The sequence below is a fragment of the Mesoplodon densirostris genome, chromosome 13 (genome assembly GCF_025265405.1).
Source record: "Mesoplodon densirostris isolate mMesDen1 chromosome 13, mMesDen1 primary haplotype, whole genome shotgun sequence".
Classification (NCBI taxonomy): domain Eukaryota; kingdom Metazoa; phylum Chordata; class Mammalia; order Artiodactyla; family Ziphiidae; genus Mesoplodon; species Mesoplodon densirostris.
The window spans coordinates 29068668-29091368 of record NC_082673.1 but is presented as its reverse complement, the minus strand read 5'-3'; the positions used below and the strand labels follow the sequence as shown (position 1 = coordinate 29091368).

The 22701-nt window shown below is 38.1% G+C and overlaps 1 protein-coding gene, 1 non-coding gene and 1 pseudogene across 4 annotated transcripts in view; 1 reads left to right on the top strand and 2 right to left on the bottom strand.

Moving 5' to 3' along the window:
• WWP1 (WW domain containing E3 ubiquitin protein ligase 1) overlaps positions 1-22701 on the bottom strand; it is a 127080-nt gene that overhangs the window by 84584 nt on the left and 19795 nt on the right. For 2 of the 3 annotated variants that reach the window (XM_060116045.1, XM_060116043.1), the window contains exons 2-3: positions 17772-17866; positions 7248-7338 (exon numbers count right to left, since the gene is read on the bottom strand). In XM_060116045.1, the coding sequence (XP_059972028.1) occupies positions 7248-7317 (70 nt within the window). In that variant the 5' untranslated portion in view covers positions 7318-7338; positions 17772-17866. The remainder of the gene's footprint in view (positions 1-7247; positions 7339-17771; positions 17867-22701) is intronic. The other variant, XM_060116044.1, reaches the window with a different exon arrangement.
• Positions 2431-2541, bottom strand: LOC132501118 (U6 spliceosomal RNA). Its single transcript, XR_009534157.1, has one exon. It is a non-coding gene; the product is annotated as a U6 spliceosomal RNA (small nuclear RNA).
• On the top strand, positions 7917-12189 carry LOC132500604 (eukaryotic translation initiation factor 4B-like; annotated as a pseudogene).

Below are 22701 nucleotides of genomic sequence, written 5' to 3'. Positions count from 1 at the left end.
AGTATATGCAGGACTTATCTACACACTAGAAGAAGGGGAAGAAGGGAAAGGCACTATTGGATGGTGTTAAAAGCACAGGATATCTTTTCAATAAATGGTGCTGGAACAACCGGACATGCACATGCAAACAAATAAATCTAAACAGACCTTATACCCTTCATAAAAGCTAACTCAAAATGCATCATAGACCTAAATGCAAAACACAAAACTATAAAACTAGAAGATAACAGGAGAAAATTTAGATGACCTCGGGCATGGCAGTGGATGCCGTTTTAGATACAACACCAAAGGCATGATTCATGAAAGAAATATCCGATAAGGTGCACTTCATTAAAATTCAAAACTTCTGCGCTATGAAAGACAATGTCAAGAGAGTGAAAACGAAAGCCACAGACAGGGAGAAAATATTTGCAAAAGACATATCTGATAAAGAACTACTGTCAAAAAACCACAAAGAACTCTTAAAATAAGAAAACAACCCCATGGGCCAAAGACCCTAACAGACACCTCAACAAAGAAGATATATGGATAAGCATATGAAAAGCTCAACATCATATGTCATCAGGGAAATATAAATTAAAACAACAATGAGATACCGTTACACACCTATTAGAATGGTCAAAATCTGGAACACTGACCACACCAAATGCTGGGGAGGATGTGGAGCAACAGGAACTCTTATTCATCGTTGGTGGGGATGCAAAATGGTTCAGCCACTTAAGAAGACAGTTTGACGGTTTCTTAAAAACTAAACATAGGCTTACCATATGATCCAATAATTGCACTCCTTGGTATTTACCCAAAGGAGTTGAAAACTTATGTCCACACAAAAACCTCCACGTGGATATTTATAGCAGTTTTATTTATATAACTGCCAAAACTTCTAAGCAACCAAGATGTTCTTCAGTAGGTGAATGGATAAACGACTGGTATATCCAAACAATGGAATATCATTCACTGCTAAAAAGAAATAAGCCATCAAGTCATGGAGAGACATGGAGAAAATTTAAATGCATAATACTAAGTGAAAAAAACCAATCTGAAAAGGCTGTATCTTGCATGATTCCAATTATATAACATTTTGGAAAAGGCAAAACTATGAAGACAGTATAAAGATCAGCGGTTGCTAGGGACTGGGGAAGCATGGGTGAGGGACGAATAGATGGAGCACAGAGGATTTTTAGGGCAGTGAAAGTACTTCGTATAATACTATAATGATGGATACATGTCATTAGACTTTTGTCCAAACCCACAGAGTGTACGCCACCAAGTGTGCACCCTAATGTAAACTATGAACTTAGGGTAACTATGTAGGTTCATCACTTGTAATGAATGTAGCACTCTGGTGAGCGATGTTGATAATGGGGGAGGCTATGCATGTGTGGGGGTTGGCATATCTGGAAGTCTCTGTACTTTCCTCTCAATTTTGCTGCGGTTCCAAAGCTGCTCTTTAAAAAAAAGTGTTGGACACATCTGGGTTCATATTTTAACTCTGGCACTTGGCTAGACGTCTGACTTTAAGTAAGTCAATTAACCTCCCTGATCCTAAATTTTCTCATCTGAAAAACAGGGGAACAATAAACAGTACCTGATTCTTAGGATTGGTGAGTGAAGGAATCCAAAGTACCATTATTATCAGTGAATGCCTAGCACCCAACAACAGTGACTATTACTCTATAACTCTTATGACTTACTGTATAGTATTAACTCTTCTGAGTTAATTGCAGACATATTCAAAATATATCCATTGTATATTTTTAATTGGCACAGTCTTCAATAATACCAGATGCTGGCAGGGTAAGGAAAGTAATTTTTAAAAGCTAATTTTTAATCTCACAAGGAATTCATAACATGCTGGCAAAAATGTCCATATATAATAAATAACGAGAATACTATGATTTTAAATAACCAAAAGATAACCTCATTAATTCAAATAAGAATTCTAATTAGTGGAATACATAAGATAGATTTTATTTTCCTATTTCATGAGTTTCCTTTGGTGTTATACCAGAATATCCTCTATTGTAAGGTTATATAAATATGGGAAATCTATCAGAAAAAGAGTCCTCTGTGCATGTGTGAGAATTTAATGTAACAACCCCATTCATAATAATACCACCCCCTTAAAATCTAGTAATAACATAAGAAATGTACATACATGAAGATAACTATAAAAATTTACTGATGAACATAAAAACTTGAAGGGAATGACATGATTATCCCTGGATTTGGAAATTTTAACACTGAAAGATTTCAATTATCGCCAATTTAATACAATTTATTTATTTTTCATTTTACTTTAAACCTTTATTTTTGGAGCAGTTTAGGTTGTCAGCAAAATTGAGGGGGATTTTTCATAAACTCTCTGCTCCCACATACGCACAGCCTTCCCCGTTACCAAAGTGGTACCTTTGTTACAACTGATAAACTAAAAATATGGAACACTTCACGAATTTGCATGTCATCCTTGTGCAGGGGCCATGCTACTCTTCTTTACATCGTTCCAATTTTTCTTAGTATATGTGCTGCTGAAGTGAGCACTTTAATACATTATTTTTAAATGACCTAAATGAAAACACTAATATTGGGATTTTTTGGGGGCGAGGGGGACAGAGGAGAAGGGAAGAAAACTCTAAAATTCAAATGAAATGTAAAGAAAATTAGAGAATAATAAAGGCATATTTTAAAATGCAAAGTAATAACAGATTTCTCCCCCATTGTATTTCTTAAAAGTACTGTAGAATGAAAATAAAACAGCCTGACTGTGCTATAAGGGCAGAGGTGAAAACAAAAGAACAAATAAGATGTTAGTACATGATAATGGTAGTATTTCAAATCAATGGGAAAAGATAGATTATTCCATAAATGCTGAAGCGTTTGAAAAGAATAAAGTTAAACCCATAATTCACAACACTCATAAAAAAATGATATGTATCATTACATTTTTTAATTTAAAAATTAAACTATTAAGGTACTATAAGACACTACAGTTAAAAAATTATAAATGTGAATATAACAGCCCATTAGTTTTTCAATCTCAAATCTTATCTTCTTATCCATCTTGCACACTTTGCTTCTGTCACTTTCCTGTAGAAAGCCTGAAATCTAGACTAATGAAGATGATACGCTTCTGTGTACTATTAACTCTTATGTACAGGTGCTTCTCTATAGTACACGTTATAGCATGTTATGGTACATAGTTTTCGCTTTGGCTTTTTTCTGTTACAGTGTTCCTGCTTTCATGACCAACATTCTTATTCTTACCTGTTGCTGCCAATCAGATATGGGTTAAGAACAGAAATAAGAATAAAAATATATAAGCTAGGGCTTCCCTGGGGCGCAGTGGTTGAGAGTCCGCCTGCCGATGCAGGGGACACGGGTTCGTGCCCCGGTCCGGGAAGATCCCACATGCAGCGGAGCGGGTGGGCCCGTGAGCCATGGCCGCTGAGCCTGCGCGTCCGGAACCTGTGCTCCGCAATGGGAGAGGCCATAACAGTAAGAGGCCCGCGTACGGCAAAAAAGAAAAAAAAAATATATATATATATATAAGCTAATAGAGTGTCTCAGTTTACAGACCATGACCTGCCAGACTGCAAAAGCAGAGGGGACCTTAATTCTGGTACTATCTGATAATTTTTAAAATAAAGAAAAATCAACACAGAGGTCACTGTTACCTAATAAAAGGAGCAACAACCTAAGACCTTGGTTGGTTTCTTATTACTAATGGAAGGCATTTAATCTGATTCTCAGTTCCTTCCTTGGTAAAACTGGAGTACATATTTATTACACAAGGTACTGTTAGATCAATAAGATTGTGGATTTTAAGGTGTTTTGTAATTTAAAAAACCAGATCAACAAAATGAAAGAAAGGCAAAGGCAAGGAAAAAAGAAGAGAGGAAAAGCAAGGCACTAAAACCTGGTGCCATTTAGCACAGGTCCAAGTTTGGTTTCCCAAGAGCATCACTGTATTTCAAAGGAGACTAATAATTGATATGCGAAATGATAAATACTGTAGAGGCACTATCTTGGCTAATTACATTCCTTTGGTCCATATCTATTTTCCAACTGGTTCTCCAGACTTCCGGTGATTCTATTAGCTACCTGATAGCTTCTCTATAAGTTGCCTTTTGGCTCAAATCAGCTAGATCAGGTCTTTGCTACTTCAATTAAGTACTCATACATTAGGTAAAGAACAGGAAGAAAGTCACACCTCAGATATGTAGGCCACAGGTCCTGCACAAGCAACACTGTAACCAAATATATGGCTCTAAGCTTATGCAGAGCAAAAGCAGAAGTATTAGAAGTTACACTTATAACTGGTTCTTAAGTGCAATACACATCAGAATCACCAGGGAATTGCTTCAAAATATGTAAGTTCTCAGTTCACAGAAAACTAAATACAAATATCCCTTAAACATGGCTCAACCTCACTTATAATGAGAGAAATGATATTTAAAATGACACTTACGATACCACTTCTGACCTAACTGTCAACATGCCTGACAGCATATCTTGATGAGGCTATAGGAAAACAGGCATTCTCACAGACAGCTGGTGGGAACACAGAAATAGTACAGATTCTATGGAGAGGAACTTGGCAACATACATAGTTGGCCTTTGACCAACAGGGGTTTGAACTGCATGGATCCATTTACACGCAGGTTTTTTAAAAATAAGGACATACCACAGTACTACACGATCAGTGGTTGGTTGAATCCACGGGTGTGCAACCATGGATACTGAGGGCTGACTGTAAAGTTATACACGGATTTTCAACTGCACAGGAATCAGCACCCATAAACCCTGCAGTTCAGGGATCAACTGTGATTGACATTATTACACGTGCTTACTCTCTTACCCAGCAATCTCATTCTAGGATTCTATGCTAATGACACATGAGCAAAAATAAGAAATGACATTCGCACGAAGCTCTTTACTATAGCAATAGCACTATCTGCAATAACAAAAGACGGTACCCAATGTCCACCAATAGGGGGCTAGCTGAATTAATTTTGGTATATCTAGTCAATAGAGTGCTGTGTAGCGATCAAAAGGTGTATGGAATACCCTGCTATGGATATTACTCCAGGATATTACTGTTAAATGAAGAAAAGCAAAGTGCAGAAACTAGGTGCTAAGAAATAGAGGGTTGGGAGGAGAGATGTGAATACATACACTGTGCATATCTTCTTATATTTTCAAAAAGAAGAAATGGAAGGATAAATGAAAACTAATAAAAATGTTTACCAGAAGGGCAAGGGAGAGACAGGGGAGGAATGGGATAAAGTAGCCAGACTTGGGCTTCTCTGGTGGCACGGTGGTTGAGGGTCCACCTGCCGATGCAGGGGACACGGGTTCGTGCCCCCGTCCCGGAAGATCCCACGTGCCACGGAGCGGCTGGGCCCATGAGCCATGGCCACTGAGCCTGCGCTCCGCAACGGGAGAGGCCACAACAGTGAGATGCCCATGTACCGCACAAAAAAAAAAAAAAAAAAAAAAAAGTAGCCAGACTTCTCCAAATATACCTTAATTTAATAATTTTGACTCCAGAACTGTATAAATGCTTTATATGGTGATAAAACAAAATTAAATAAAAAATAAATAACTGAAAGCAGTGAATCTAACTAATCCAATTGGTGGCATAACCAAATGGAAAATTAAGTTACTGTGAAACATGGTACTCTGACTATACATCCTAAGGAGGGGAAGCTCACAAAGAAATCTTAAAACTGTGATGAGTGGGCCTGTTACTTTTGGTAATTTTAACATTGCTATTCTGTGTATGTTAGGATAAAACAGATATAACTGTGTTAACGTCATTTAGAATTAAAATTCTGAGGTTAAGAGAAAAGAGATAGAAATATAAAGTCAAATGAAGTAAAAATAACTTTTTTCTCCTTTTAGTGGAAAATGGTTACTTAGAGGCTATAGCTATTATTTTGAATTGCAAATATCTGCATGAACTCAGGATTTGTTTTTTGCTTTCTAAGACAAACATTTCCTAGCTCTGTTCACTGAAAACTCCTAGAAACAACTGACCTCAGAGTAATGAGTACCATGGGAATTACAGTATATCTCCTTCTTATTCTCAGTTCAATCCTGCCCCTCCTAAGGCAAGTATTATTTCTAATGTTATAAGCATAGAGGCACATACAAACACCCCTCCTTTTTCACATCCATATGGTCACATACTAAACACACTATTCCACACCTTGCTCTTTCACTTAACAATATTATCTTAGAACCCGGCTCCTACTGGTAAATAAATATTCATTTATTTCATGTCATTGTTTATCTAGAATTCCACTGTCAGTCTTTTGCTATTAAAAACTCTCTCTCCCTCACTCTCTCTGTTACTTCTACTAATTTATCTTGTAGATATTTATATATAAACTATATATATAAAAACTATATACATACATTATATATGGACATTATTTATATGCATAAATAAATAATATAAATACCTGAAAAATAAATTTCTACTAGTAAAATTGCTGGTTTAAGGACCACTCCTTGAATCATTATTCCAACTAGCTAAAATAAATGATCTGAAGTCACCTAAAAAAAGGCTCTTTCATGCATTTACATGTGCTGTTCCCTCTCTCTCATGCTTTTAGCTGCCAATCTAATTTGAGATGAACTCGGATCCCTCCTACAAGAGTCAAAGTGTTACCCTCTGTGAGTCTTTCTCTTACCCTGTTCTCCTAGATCTATAGGCCATCTCCAATCCCAAGCAGACCAATGACGCTTTCCTCTAAGTTCTCATTGCATCCAGTTAATGATCACTTTGCATGGTAACTGTCCATGCAAAACAAACCTGTCTCAACATTATATAGTAAGTTCCTGGACTACTAGGGCCTTGTGTGTTTTCATATATAGAATTCCACTTAACAAATATTTGCCCGATGATTGAATGAATAGCTTAAATGGATGAAAAGAGGCTTTTAGCATGCTTCTCCATCCTAATAATCATCTAAGGACCAGCTCAATGGTGTTTATTCCAATACACAAATTCTCCCACCACCAGAGGATATAGCTTCTCTGCATCCAGCACAGGTTCAATAAATACTTACTGAATACATAAAATATTTTTAGAGGGTTTCTAGCTTTGAGGCCTATTGCAACAAATACACCATGGCATGAATCTAAAAGAGAATATACTTATGAAATAAGTCTGAATTAGGTATTAAAAAGAAAGTTTCATCAAGGAACTACTATTTTAAATTATTGTGAAAATAACTTACCAGTTACCTGTAACTGTAACCTTCCACTGTCATTATTTCTAGTATCAGACCTTGGTGAAGCAGTGGCCATGTCCCAAAATTCAGCTTAAACCTACAAAAAAGTTAATTTATTCATATATTAGACTAGAGATTATAATTTTCCATATGATTAACACTGTTTACTTGGATTAACTAAGAAACCACACTTCAACCCATCACATGTTGATACAGCCACAGCTGTCCTCCATTTAAAATTAAGACTTAGTATTGTTGTAAGAATTACAAGAGAATATGGCTAAGTAACCATATCTGGGTCAACTTGAGCAACAAAATAAATGATGGTACTAAGAATCCAGGGTCATGTGTTGATTTATAAATCAAACAAATACATAAATAATTTTTATGTTTATTTTTACATATTATATAATATTATACATTATTAATTTACTACCTGAACCACCTAAGTAAACTGTCCCTTTACTCTTTAATACTTTAGTATGTATTTCCTACGAATAAAAATATTCTCACAATACAATACAATAATAGAATTCAGGAACTTGGCTAGTACATTATTATTATCTAATATACAGTCCATATATTTATAATTTCATCACCTGTCCCAACAATGTCCTTTATCATAATCTTTAAATACAGTACCTAGAGCAGGTTTATATATTACATTAAGTTGTCATGTCCCCAGTAAATCCTGCATGTTTCTTTTTTGTTTGGTTGTTTTTTTTTTTCTGTGGTACGCGGGCCTGTCACTCTTGTGGCCTCTCCCGTTGCGGAGCACAGGCTCCAGACGCGCAGGCTCAGCGGCCATGGCTCACAGGCCCAGCCGCTCCGTGGCATGTGGGATCTTCCCGGACCGGGGCACGAACCCATGTCCTCTGCATCAGCAGGCAGGCTCTCAACCACTGCGCCACCAGGGAAGCCCCTGCATGTTTCTTTTTATAGATAATTTTTTTCAAGTTCTGTTTCACTGCTCCACCCAATTTTTACTTTTTAAATAAAATACAAAGCAGCTTTCTTCTGCATGGTAAATTTTTTTTTTTTTTTTGCGGTACGCGGGCCTCTCACTGTTGTGGTCTCTCCCGTTGCGGAGCACAGGCTCTGAACGCACAGGCTCAGCGGCCATGGCTCACGGGAGCGTGGCAAATATTTTAAGGCTAACCTTCTACACACCTTTAACCTACTATCATAAAGTAGAACATTCAGGGCAAGATTGAGAAATATTAACACATATGTTTCTTACCCTTTATGAACTTTACATATTATGATTATTAAACATAAATTTTTAAAAATTAGTTTTAGCAATAAAAGATAAAATAAAACATGGCCAAGCAAAGAGACCATGAAAATGGCATTGCATATCTGAAAAAGAATCATATAGAATTTGGGCTTCCCTGGTGGCGCAGTGGTTGAGAGTCCGCCTGCCGATGCAGGGGATACGGGTTCGTGCCCCGGTCTGGGAAGATCCCACATGCCGTGGAGCGGCCAGGCCCGTGAGCCATGGCTGCTGAGCCTGCGCGTCCGGACCCTGTGCTCCGCAACGGGAGAGGCCACAACAGTGAGAGGCCCGCGAACCACAAAAAAAAAAAAAAGAATCATATAGAATTTGTTTAAACTCTTCATTTTAGAATAGTTTCAGATTTACAGAAAAGTTGTGAAGATAACAGAGTTCTCATATACCCTATACCCAGTTTCCCCTACTATTAATTTCTTATATTAGTATGCTACACTTGTCATAATCAATGAACCAATATCAATATATTATTATTAATTAAAATCCACAGTTTATTCAGATTAGACAGAACTTAAGAATCAGTAAACTTGAACATAAACCAAAAAAATCATTTAGAAGTAATGCTGAAATAAACAGCTTGAAAATATCAAAAAGAAGCTAAAAGACGTGAAAGATAAAACGTGACTTGAAATATATTTCTACTCATAATCTCAGAAAATGAAGAAAGAGGAGGTCATACCGGGAGAGAAAATGACTTAATTTTCTGGAGCCATAAAAAACATTTATTCACAATTCTAAGAAATACAATATATATAAAAGAGGCAGGATAAACATAAAGGGCACTCACATTTGGACACAAAGCAGTCAAACTGCAGAACACCAAAAGAGAGCATGTTAAAAGCAGCCAAAGAGAAAAGTGATTACATATAAAAGAAGAGAGTAAAGTGATAGCAGAATTCTTAACAGCAGCAACGGAAGCACAAAAGGTAGAACAAGCATCTATGTGCAAAGAACTGAGACAAAAATTATTCAACCACTAAAACTCCCTCTGGGACACAGAAGGCATTAAGACTTTGCCAGATAAACCAAAAGAGAGTTTACCAGCAGCAGACCTTTACTTCAACAAAATCTAAAGGACGTTTCATGAAACAGTAAAATTACACACAAGGATGATCTGAGATGCAAGAAGGAAAAGATGAGTAAAGAAATTAGTAAGCATACAAATAAATCTAAATAAACATTCTCTGAATAAAATAACAATATCTTATTATGGTATTTAAATAAAATCCGTATAAACCGTTCAAATATGGAATAAAGAACATATAATGGAGGAGCAGGGCAGGAAGAGAGGGGACAGGAGTTGATGATGTAAATTCTGCATTGTCCAGCAGAGGGATTATGATCTGGCTTAACTTTAGCCTATATACTAATAGTATGCCAGCAGAATTTCAAGGGTAATCATGAAAGAATAGAAATAAGTGAGTGTAATTTCCAAACTAGTAGAGAAGAGAATACAATTTTAAAAAAATCAATTCCCAAAAAAAGGCTAGAAAAGGAAAGAAAAAAAGAAAAAGGCATAAACAACCAGGACTATCAGAAAGCACAAAAAGAGTTCAAATATAGAAATAATCACAATAAATGTATATGGACAAATTCAAAAGTAAGATAAGAGACACGTACAAAATAAAGATGCTGATAGGATGAAAGCAAAAATATGGAAAAGGACATATTAGGCAAATATAAACAAAAAGAAAGCTGGGATTAGTTATAATAGCAGAAAAAAGAGCATTATTAGGGAGAACAAAGAAAATGATACAAGATCCAATCTAGTAAGTAGAAATAAAACTCCAAATTTGCATGCTTAAAAAAAAAAAAAAAAGCCTCATTTTGGTTCTTTCCCCCAGCCCAGCAAAGTGACCTGAGCCAAGAAGAATGGGAACACTATCTCCCTAACAGGCTTACAGGCTGAGGATGGTAACACTGGTGGAAGCAGCATCTATATCCCCACACCAGTCAGCTGGACTGATAAAACAGATGATCTGGAGGATGTTTCAAGCACTTGGCACAGTTATGATGACAACATATATAAGGCACCTGCAACTAACCACTACATCCTGCCCACTGCTCCACAGGCTGCTTGGGAACCAGAGCCACTTCCCCATCTGCCATCCTACACTGCTTTTCTGGGGAACCCAACTTGTGACAGACAGAAGTCTCCATTAAGGAATTCTTTAGAGGATTAAATATCAGTGCAGTGCATTTACCATGCGAACCCAGTAATCCAGAGAGGTTGAAAGGTTTTAATAATGTTGAGTTTGAGGGCTTCCCTGGTGGCGTAGTGGTTGAGAGTCCGCCTGCCAATGCAGGGGACACGGGTTCGTGCCCCGGTGCGGGAAGATCCCACATGCCGCGGGGCGGCTGGGCCCGTGAGCCAAGGCCGCTGAGCCTGCGCGTCTGGAGCCTGTGCTCCGCAACGGGAGAGGCCACAACAGTGAGAGGCCCACATACCACAAAAAAAAAAAAAAAAAAAAAAAAAAAAAAATTGCTGAGTTTGAGAACTTGGAGTCCCTGCTCAGTATCCTCAACCTCAATAAAAAAATCTCTAGGTAACAGAATTCCAGGGAACACTGCTAATCAAGCACAGGAAAAAGACAAGGATGATCATTCTTTTGGCTGAAAAAGAAATCAGGTTTCTCACAAAACCGATACAGACTGGAGGAACTGTCCTGCCACAGACAGCTTGGATTTGACTATCCACCTAGGAGAGGCGAAGAGAGCTTTGAAGGCAAACGTTGTGATCACTACAGAGGCCAGGACTGCTATCATGACTAAGGCAGCAGAGACCATGGTAGAGGCTATGACTTCAGGATAAACAGTGGCAGAAATGCATGTCGTAGTGGGTACTATAGGGATGACGACTACAGAGGAAGCAGGACCACTGTGAAGATGGGTAGACAGGACATTCAGTCGTGGAGCACCAAAGACAACTGCTCTCCAGATGATTACAAGTGTGAAGATAGAGGACCCTCCCAGAGACCCAAACTGAAGCTAAAGCCTCAGTAGGAAGATGACTCCTCTGCTGGTACTTCCCAGTTTAGTCAAGCAGCTTCTATCTTTGGAGCAGCAAAGCCTGCTGACCCACCTGTGAGACAGCAAGTAGAAGACCAGCTACAGAAGGAACGGGAGAAATCCCAGCATCAGTTCGATGAACCCAAACTAGAATGACAGCCTCAGGAGAGACACCCAAACTGGCAGAGTGAAGAATATTTAGAACAGTGATGGTCAAGGACAGGATGTGCGTCATCTCAGATTGGGACCTTGCCACATCTGCCAGAAGTCAGACCGGGATGCATGAAGGAGAGAGAGTGAGATGTCTCTGGAAAATGAAATACTCAGTAAGGCAAAAGACTGTCACTCTCAAACTTCTAAGCTTCCCAAACCTGATTAGCTACTAAAGGTAATGCTGACCCCTCCATCAACAGAGAATGCTTGGGTGAAGTGAAGTGCTCATCTTTCTGCTTGATCTCAGAGCTCAAACATAGAGCAGCAATCCCCTACAAGTGATGGAGGAAAAGTCACTCCAGCTCAACATCTCAGGAAGAATCAATCTGGAAAGATGAAAATAAAACAGATTTGGTGAGTGTCCCAAAAGGTGAAAGTGGGAACTCAAGCATGGACCAAGAGATGAAGGAACAAAGACTAATGGAAGAAGTCTAAAAGGAAACATAACAAAAAGGATCAAGAGGGGCTTCCCTGGTGGCGCAGTGGTTGAGAGTCCGCCTGCCGATGCAGGGGACACGGGTTCATGCCCCGGTCCGGGAAGATCCCACATGCCGCGGAGTGGCTGGGCCTGTGAGCCATGGCCGCTGAGCCTGCGCGTCCGGAGCCTGTGCTCCGCAATGGGAGAGGCCACAACAGTGAGAGGCCCGCGTAACGCAAAAAAAAAAGAAAAAAAAAAAAAAAAGGATCAAGAACTCCAATCCGCAGCTGAGCCAAAGAAGCCTGAAGAATCCAGCCTCTGAGTTCAGTACTGTGAGTATGCTGCTCTCCCAGCTGACAGTGAAAATTAAAATAGAATTCTACATACTGTGCTTTCTCCTAGTCTCTCTTTACCCTGGAACATTTCTAAGCAAATCAAATCTCTATCCAGACAAGGCAAAATAAAATTCACCATCTCCTGGGGGGAGAAAAGCCTCCAAAGATTGTTAGAACCACAGAAGGAAACTGACAAATTGGCCACTGCCTTGGGCAATTTCAACACACACTAATTTTCCATGGATCAGGTGGACCAAAACAGATGAAACTATTTGCAAAGCAGAAATAGAGACACAGATGAAGAGAATAAACGTGTGGACACCAGGGGGGGGAAATGTGGGGTGGGATGAATTGGGAGATTGGGATTGACATATATAAGCCGCTGGGTATGAAATAGATTATCTAGTGAGGAACTGCTGTATAGCGCAGGGAACTCTACTCGGTGCTCTGTGGTGACCTAAATGGGAAGGAAATCCACAAGGGAGGGGATATGTGTATACATATGGCTGGTTCACTTTGCTGTGCAGCAGGAGCTAGCACAACACTGTAAAGCAACTATACCCCAATTTTTTTAAAAAATTGAATAAATAAATAAATAAAAACAAAATGATTAACAAGCAGGATTTAATTAACAGAACCTTATACCCAGTTACTAGAAAATAAACTTTCTTCTAAGTATACATGAGACATATAGAAAAATAATACACACACTGGGAGATAATGAAAATGTCACTAAATTTCAAAGAATATGTATCATACTGTTCCCAGGCTCTGATCAAAATGCAATTAAGTTAAAAATCAATAATGAAAGATAAATTTGTAAAATACAAATAGAAAATAATAACACTTCTAAATATTTCATGAGTCATCAGAAACCCCATTGGAAAATTTTCTAAAAATACTAAAAACTAAATGATAAAAACAGCACATACAAACATTTTCGGAATACAGTAAAAGTTAGACTTAGAGGCAAATCTATAGCCTTAATGACTTATACTAGGAAAAGAAGAAAGGCTGAAAATGAATGAGTTCATAGGCCAGTCTGTTAAGTTAGAAAGATAATCACGAGTAAATCCAAAGAATGTAGGAGATAATAAAGAACAGAAATTAATGAAGCAGAAAAAGAGTAACAGAAAGGATCAACAAAATCATAGTTCTTAGAGAACACTAAAACAAATAAATGCCTGGCAAGACTGAAGAAGTGTAAATAAAATGAAACAACATAAAGAGTCCCCCAAAAGACCAAGTATCTAAGGACATACTCAGGTAACAGATGTAGCAATGCAGATCTGTGGGAAAGGAGGGACAATTAAATGGTCCTGATATTATCAATATGGAAAGAATTAAACTGGATCTCTACCTCATATCATATACAAAATCAATTCAAGATGGACTAGTGATATTATATGAAAGGCAAACTTTAAAACTTTAAGAAAGTACAGCAGAAAACTGTTGTTTTGTGTCCTCCCAGAAGGAAAGATTTCTTAAACAAGCATACTAACCAAAGAAGAAAAGAATGAATATTTTAACTATGTGGAAACTGAGAACTTCTGTTTACCATAAAACATCATTAAAAAAAATTAAAAGACAAGCCAAAACTGGAGATATTTACAAAACTTAAAACTGATTAAAGATTATTATTTAAGCTATTTAAGAACCTCAAAAAAACACAAAAAACAAAAACACAGGAAGCCAATGGGCAAAAAAACCTGAACAGAAATTTTATACACAAGGAAACTTGTTTGGCCAATAAGTATTTTAAAAGATATAGAATCTCATTATTCATCAGAGAAATACTAGTTAAGACCACATGAGATGTTATTTTCCAACTCACTAGAATGGTAATAACTAGGAGTTCTGACAGTATCAAATAACGGCAAAAAAAAAAAAGTGGAGCAGTGGTGGCTCTTACACACTGCTACTAGGTGTTTAAATTGGTAAAGTCCTGCTGGTAGGTGTTAAATTTGGTAAAATTGTTGGAAAACAATTTGGCATTATTATGTAAAGTTGAACATTTGCATGTCCTTCAATAAGCGATTCTAGTTACATACTATAAAAATTTTTGTACTTGTGTGCCAAGTATAAGCATTCTTCATAACAACAACAACAAAAATGCTCAAATGTCCACTGGTAGAACAATGGTTAAAAGAATTAGGCTGGGCTTCCCTGGTGGCGCAGTGGTTGAGAGTCCACCTGCCGATGCAGGGGACACGGGTTGGTGCCCCGGTCCGGGAGTATCCAGCATGCCGCAGAGCAGCTGGGCCCGTGAGCCATGGCCGCTAAGCCTGCGCATCTGGAGCCTGTGCTCTGCAACAGGAGAGGCCAAAACAGTGAGAGGCCCGTGTACCGCAAAAAAAAAAAAAAAAAGAATTAGGCTAACACACAATGGAACAGTAGTGAGAATGAATGAACTATAGCTGTAAGCAACAACATGAATGGATCTTAGCAACACAATAGTAAATGAAAAAAGATAAACAGGAGTTTTAGGTATTAACATCTTCCTCTCACTTAGTCCCACCTCCAAGATTTAACGTCCTACATTGAGCATCAAGAAATGCTTCCAGGGCCTCCCTGGTGGCGCAGTGGTTGAGAGTCCGCCTGCCGATGCAGGGGATACGGGTTCGTGCCCCGGTCTGGGAGGATCCCATATGCCGCGGAGCGGCTGGGCCCGTGAGCCATGGCCGCTGGGCCTGCGCATCCGGAGCCTGTGCTCCGCAACGGGAGAGGCCACAACAGTGAGAGGCCCACATAACGCAAAAAGGAAAAAAAAAAAAAAAGAAAGAAATGCTTCCAGGGGCTTCCCTGGTGGCGCAGTGGTTGGGGGTCCGCCTGTCGATGCAGGGGACACGGGTTCGTGCCCCGGTCCGGGAAGATCCCACATGCCGCGGAGCGGCTGGTCCCGTGAGCCGTGGCCGCTGGGCCTGCACGTCCGGAGCCTGTGCTCCGCAGCGGGAGAGGCCACAGCAGTGAGAGGCCCGCGTACCACAAAAAAAAAAAAAAAAAAAAAAAAAAAAAAGAAATGCTTCCAACTCCTAATGACAAAGAAGAAAGAAATGAATTCTTCTGGCAGTTATCATGGCCTCATCTTTTGCTATGCATTTCTTTTGAAAATGCCACGATTCCATAATTGAAAAGAAATCCCGAAACATGGGGGCATTGTGGATCCTGAGTCTCAAAAGCTTATACTATCAATAAACAATTGAATGAAGCCCACTGAAGAACTGCTGAGGTCCAAAGGGCAAACAAATGACAAGCTGTGACTCCTCCAAGGAGTACTCTACCAATCTAACTGAGACACTTCTGCCAAACCCAAGAAATTAGTGTGTGGAAATACACCTGCTACGCTCTGAATAAGGAGCTTTCTTTCATATATGGTACAACAATGTCCACACAGTACAAAAATAAGTCTCCATGATTATTTTCTTGTCATAAATTTGAATATGCATTCTGAGATTTTTCTATTATTCTTTTATGATGGTTAAATGTTTTCTTTGAAATGTATAAAGATTTATAAATTAGACATTTCTCTATAATAAAATACCATTTGTGCAAGCTTTAAAAAGACTCTAAACATAACATTAAACTCAAAACAAAGAACTATATTTGTGGTAATACTATTTTTAGAAAAGAGATTTAAAAAAAACCAAATTCAAAATAGCAGTTACTTCAGGGGTTGGGGAAAGACAGGAATATGGGGTTACAGAGGTACTCACAGGTAGCTCCTTAACTGTGTAAGTACTGACCTAGTTCTAAGTTGAATGGTTGGTTCCCAAATGTTTGTTTCTATTATTAAATTCCATATGTTACATATAATCTGGAATTGGCATGTTCAAATTACAGAATTTTAAAAAATGTAAAGAACGCATGGAAGGCAAGGAAGTAGACACAGCAAAGTGTAGAGTACTAATTCATCAAATGTGGTGGTAAGGGAGTATGTCTGCAGCCTGAGAAGAAAAGGAAAGAAAAGCCAGAGCTTTCATACAGATGATGTGTAATTAGTCTTCCACGAAAAAGGCACTTCTTCCTCTGAACAGTAAATGACGGACCTAAGGATAAGGGAAGGTAAGAATTCATTTGGAGGTAGATTAAAAGAAAATTGAGGGACTTTATTAGTGAATTAGACAGAAAGGTAATTGCTGAGGTTGAGAATAAGGTACATAAAAAAGAATTGTAAAGTTTAAAATGCCGTGCAGACTGGGAAAATGCCAACTAGGCAAAAGATTGTTCGCTCTAACAGCTTAAAACTTTTTCTGTACCCAGATTCTCACCTCCAAGCTACTTCTCACTTTGTCTTATATAAACCAACCCTCAGACTCAAGAGTGCATGCTCCCAGTCACCAATAACTGCAAATTTAAACTGCAAATGATAAAGATCCTTCAAAAATGGTGTTATTTTGCCTTAAGAGGGAAGATACACAGCAAACAAAATCATCTACTTCAACATGCAATTAGTTCTCACACTTCATTTAATAACAAAGACGTTATGGCACTTAAAATACATGTAATGTACTGTTATATACATTCTTTTTTAATGTGATAATTTTTTATTGAAGTACAGTTGATGTCCAATATTATATGTTACAGGTGTACAGTATAGTGACTCATAATTTTTAAAGATTATACTCCATTTATAGTTATTATAAAATATTGGCTGTATTCCCAGTTTGTACAAATATATCCTTGTAGCTTATTTTATACATAATAGTTTACACCTCTTAATCAATCCCCTGCACCTACACTGCCCCTCCCCCTTCCCTCTCAACAACAGTAACCACTAGTTTTTTCTCTATGAGTCTGTTTCTTTTTTGTTATATTCACTAGTTTGTTGTATTTTTTAATTCCACATATAAGTGATATCATACAGTATATCTTTCTCTGTCTGACTTATTTCACTTAGCATATTACCCTCCAAGTCCATCCGTTGCTACAAATGGCAAAATTTCATTCTTTTTTATGGCTGCATAATATTCCACTGTATTTATATGCCATATCTTCTTAATCCACTCATCTGCTGATGGACACTTAGGTTGCTTCCATGTCTATATATTCCTTTATCTGAGCATTATAATAACACTATATGAGTAGGGAGGTATTATTTCCATCTTGTAGATGAGGAAACTGTGGCTCAGAAGTGTTAAAAATCTATAACCATATTTTTTACGGCAACGTATTTCTCAGTCTACATAGGTATAATTAACTGTCAGCATGTATGGAGTTTAACTCCTAAATATAGTCTTAGTTAAATAAAGTTGTTAATCACTTACTTTGTACCAGGAACTGTTCTAGATACTGGAGATAGAAAGATGAGTAAGACACGATTCCTTCTTTCAAGGAGCTCATAGTCTAGTGAGGAGACAACCTATAAACAAATAAACAGCTTTCAGTGTGACAGTTACTAAAATAGATGCAAAATGTCAACTAGTACATCTGAGGTACACAAGAGAAATGGATAATCCAACCTACAGGAATCAGGAAAAGGTTCACAGAGAAGGTAACCTTTGAATGAACTGTGTCTTAAAGTGTAATTCTTCAAGAAAGAATTATGGAAAGTATGGAGCGCTAGAGAACTGTTGGTAAGGTTGGTGCAAAGTGATGAGGCCAACAGGCAAACGGTAATCTAAACTGTACAGGATCCCATGGGATAGTTCATATGGTATCCAAAATATACCAAGCACAGTAGTTTAAAGCTTATCCTGAAGGTAACTGATAGACACTGATAGGTTTCCACAGCAAGAACTGCATTTTAGAAGAATAACTTTGGTAGCAAGAGGTCTAGATTTAAAATAATCAGTTTATCTGAACCAGAGCACTGGTAATGTGAAGGAAAAAGCTCAGCATATGTATAAGATCTCTGACAGATGATTAAGGGATAGCTGAGGCTTAGAAAGAAGAAGGATTCTGAACAACCAAAATTTCGCACTTCACTATCTGGGTGGGTGATGGAGCCATAAGCCAGGATAGGGAACAGAAGTGAAGCAAATTGTAGGAGACAATATGGCTCAAAGTTTTCAAGAGCCAATTCTGCAGTTAGACTACTTGAATTTCATTTCCAATTCTGCCACTTAAACAGCTGTGTGACCAAGTGTGGCAAAAGAAAAAACAAAGTCTGAGTTTTAACAAACTTTGAAGTGAACTGGTTATTCATCCAAATGAATTTAGGTCATAACCTATGCCCAGAGGATATGGCCAGTTATACATAAGCTGATTATGTCCAGCTCAACCCTTTAAAAATGCCACAAAGTTGGATATGGGTTCATTATTATTCAACTGCAAAGAACAGAGTAAGAGTCCTGAATGTAGATAATAAAATACATTTCCAGTCCTCCAAGGTTACAGACCTATCTACTCCTCACTTAGAAGGTACATCTTAATTGTCTGCTTACTTCATGATGTCATTCTTAAGTCAGAAGCAAAATTTTAAAAAAATATCAAAAGATCTGATCCATTTTGCATACTATGCATAGCATTAAAGATTGGAAAAGACAGAGAAATATCATCATATGTCTATCTGCCTGGATCAATTAATAAACATACTGACTGCCTTGTCTGTAAAGTGGGTATGGCAAGGACACAAAAATGGTACAAGACAAAAGCCCCCATTTCCATACGGGTACTCTAGTTTTAAAGATGATATTAATACACAGGTAACATCTCAGTAACAAGACAGGATGGTACATACCAGTTGCTAAAGAAGTTTAGTCCAATGAATGTGGAACTTGAAAGGTTAGAAAGCCTCCATTTAGGCAACAGCACAAAATTTAAAATTCAGTGAGTGTGGCAAAGATAAAGATAGATGAACAAAGCCTCCCTCTCCCTAAAATATCCAAGATTCAACAACGCTAAAGCAGAAAATAAGTATTTCATAAAATCATAAACTAGGGACTTCCCTGGTGGTCCAGTGGTTAAGAGTCCACCTTCCAATGCAGGGGACGTGGGTTTGATCCCTGGTCGGGGAACTAAGATCCCACCTGCTACGGGGCAACTAAGCCCTCATGCCACAACTACTGAGCCCGCCCACTCTACAGCCCATGTGCCACAACTAGCGAGGCCCCACGCTCTGCAGCCCGCGTGCCACAACTAGAGAGAAGCCCGCACACCGCAACAAAGAGCCTGCTCGCCATAATGAAGATCCCGTGTGCCTCAACTAAAACCCGACGCAACCAAAAAAAAAAAAAAAAAAAAGTACCAAAAACTTACCCCTTGAAAAAAAATTTTAAAAATAAACTATAAAATAGGGGATTTAATTTTAAACAGTACAAGAATATTACTTCTATATAGAGATCATTTATAAAAATATACTGTTGATCGTTTCAATGAATTTATAAAACAGGACAGTAAACAGCTCATCCTGATTTGCACAGGACCATCTAGGTTTTGAGTTCCGCTTCTTGGGAGCCTCTCATTTCTGGGCACGCTGAGATCTTTTACTAAGGGTAACCTTAGTAAACAATGTAATGGCTCTAACTGCACAGACAGCTTTTTGGAGGTATCTCAAGGATATTTTTCTAGTGGAATCCTGTTATAATAAAGCATAATTCTGTTAGATTTTACAATTTCTGTATGACCTAAATATTCAGAAAGGAGAAATCAATTTTATAGGGACTACTCATCATTAGGCCTCAATTTCACAACCCTGACTACATGTAGGGAGAAGGGAAGAGGAAGGAGCAAAATCTTTCTCAATACCCAATGCCTTTAAACCTTAGAATTGTTTACTTTTACCAAACTCTCCAAATCATCACCACTCTGGTATCCTACGGATTTGAAGACACTTCCAACTTCGTGCGTAGCCTCCAAACACTCAGTCCAACTGTTCTTCCTCACCTCATGCAGTCACCCTCACTCCAGTCTCCGCTTCTGTGCCAATACTGTATCTTGCACACTTCCATTCCACTGACTAGCAGGGATGACCCCACGCTGGACTTGCAGGCGCTACTCTGCTCGGCATCTCCGAGCAGTTATCTCCAGCACTGCACTCTCTCTTCAGATTCTGTCTGCCTTCAGTCCCCCCAGCTCTCCTCTGTCCTAGTAGCACCTAGTGGCAATACCATCCCTGGTTTACGTCTGCACAGCACTTCACAGTTCCAAATTTTCACATTCCCATCTCAAGGAAGTAGGCTAAGTACAACCATTTCAAATTTTAATACTGTAACATTAACATTATTTTTAATTCCTACTCTATCTCCCATGGGGCTTTTCTTACCAGGATCTCTCAACCACTGTGCCTTTTCCTCTACCTTCAAATAAACTTGGTGCTAAGGTCTCAATACATACTTTTAATTGTTTGGGATAGAAGCTAGGTGATTTCTTAAAAAGTTTACTTGTCCACACTGACCTCTCTGTATAAACTTCACTGATTAATCCTCTTAATACAAAACCTAAGAATTTTACCCTCCTGATAATTTACAAGTGCCACTGGGTGAAAAGGAATAACACTTTTAAACTGTGCCATTCCAGTGACTTGAAGAGCACTTGCATTACCTACCAGACAAAGGACAAATGAAGACAGGCATCCACAGGTACTTTTTATCCTCCAACTATATAGTCTTGGGTGTTTATTTTCATGTAAAAATGCCTATCTAATCATAGGATCTAATAACCACAACTTCCTCTCCTCCATCTTTCTGTACTTACAGTGAATTTCAAAGTTCCTTTTAGTGCACAATATATGCCAGTTTATGGGAAGAACACAGGAAGTACTTTTTATGAGGAAAATGTATTTATCTTCAAAATGCCAAATTTCCTAAGTCAGTATTAATATCCATCTCTTATTATTTATCCCCACCCAGTTTCAGATTTTCAACCAGAGGAGGTAAATAAATATATGAATTTTCCCCAAGCCTTTTGGTTCTGTTTTCAATCATCTTCCAATTTTTACCTCTACTTTTCCAGCAACACAAATCTAGGCCTCTTTGACTTTTCTTTTTCAGATGTATCTCATATCTCCCCTTTCGTAAGTTCATTCTCTTCCTAGTCTTTACCTATCTCACTTTCTTGTGTCCAATGAGTTTATAATCAATCGTATTATTTTAAGTGTTACTCCTCTCAAACAATTACGTGGAAAGTCTGCTTTATAGTTAACTTGTCTCAAAATGTGCCTCTCATTAATATATGTATCTGCTGCCACCTCAAGCTAATAAGCAAAAAAAATCTTACACTGAAATGCACCATACACATCACAATTTTAATTTTTTAAGCACTAAATCTTGATCCATCTATAGATTCCCCTTTAACCATTTCCAAACTATGTGACCAACTTGCTCTCAAAATTGTTCTGTGTAATCAATCTGCTCTTAAACTATCAGTTACATAATTAAAACAAATTTCTTTTCCTTTCTCAAATCTACAAACATTTGTATTGTTACTGCATGCCCCTTGCTGTACCAGTCAAAAGCCTTGCTGAATTTAACCTTATGCCTCCTCAAATATCATGGCACACACCCTTATACCCGCTGCCCATTAATTCCTGCAATTTATTTCCTAGTTTATTTCCTGCAATTTATTTATTCACTAAAAATTCACATCCAATAGCTGGTCAAACTACTTACTCAGTTCTCTTCCTCATTCTCGTTAATTCTAACCAAGGTAATTCTTGATCCTGGGTACTTTAAATTCTATCTACTTCTTTGCCTTAAAACAGCTTTCCATCACAGTAAGGCTCCAGTCACAGCACAAAACACAATCAGAGCAACTTAACTTGCTCTGATTTTCCTATCAAGGTGTTTGCCCCCAATTAATAATAGTTACAATTACCTACCCAAAGCAAAACTAACAACCCACCCTTTCAAATAAAACGTGTTTCATGTGAACTTCAAGCCAGCAAAATTTACAAGGTCTTTTTGTCCATACAGAATGCAAATTCCTTCCCAGAAAAGCAATAAATAATTAATAATAGACTTTGGACAGAGGACTGGAGGCTAAGCTAGCGGTAACTACAACATACCAAAGTAAAGGCCAGTCCAGAGATCAAATATCAAAGATACTTCTATTCTGAGCCGACAGAAGTACTTGTTTTTGCTCTTTTCCAAGTCAGAGGTTGGCAAATTTAAAAAAATTACATTTACTGCAAAGTTAATATAAAACTCTCAACATCTAGTAATGCTAGAAATTACAAGAAACCCAAGTCAGATACTGTCAACAAGGTTTTCCTTATAGAAGATCTGCAGCCTGGCTGACAGGTGGGGTGGGGGTAGA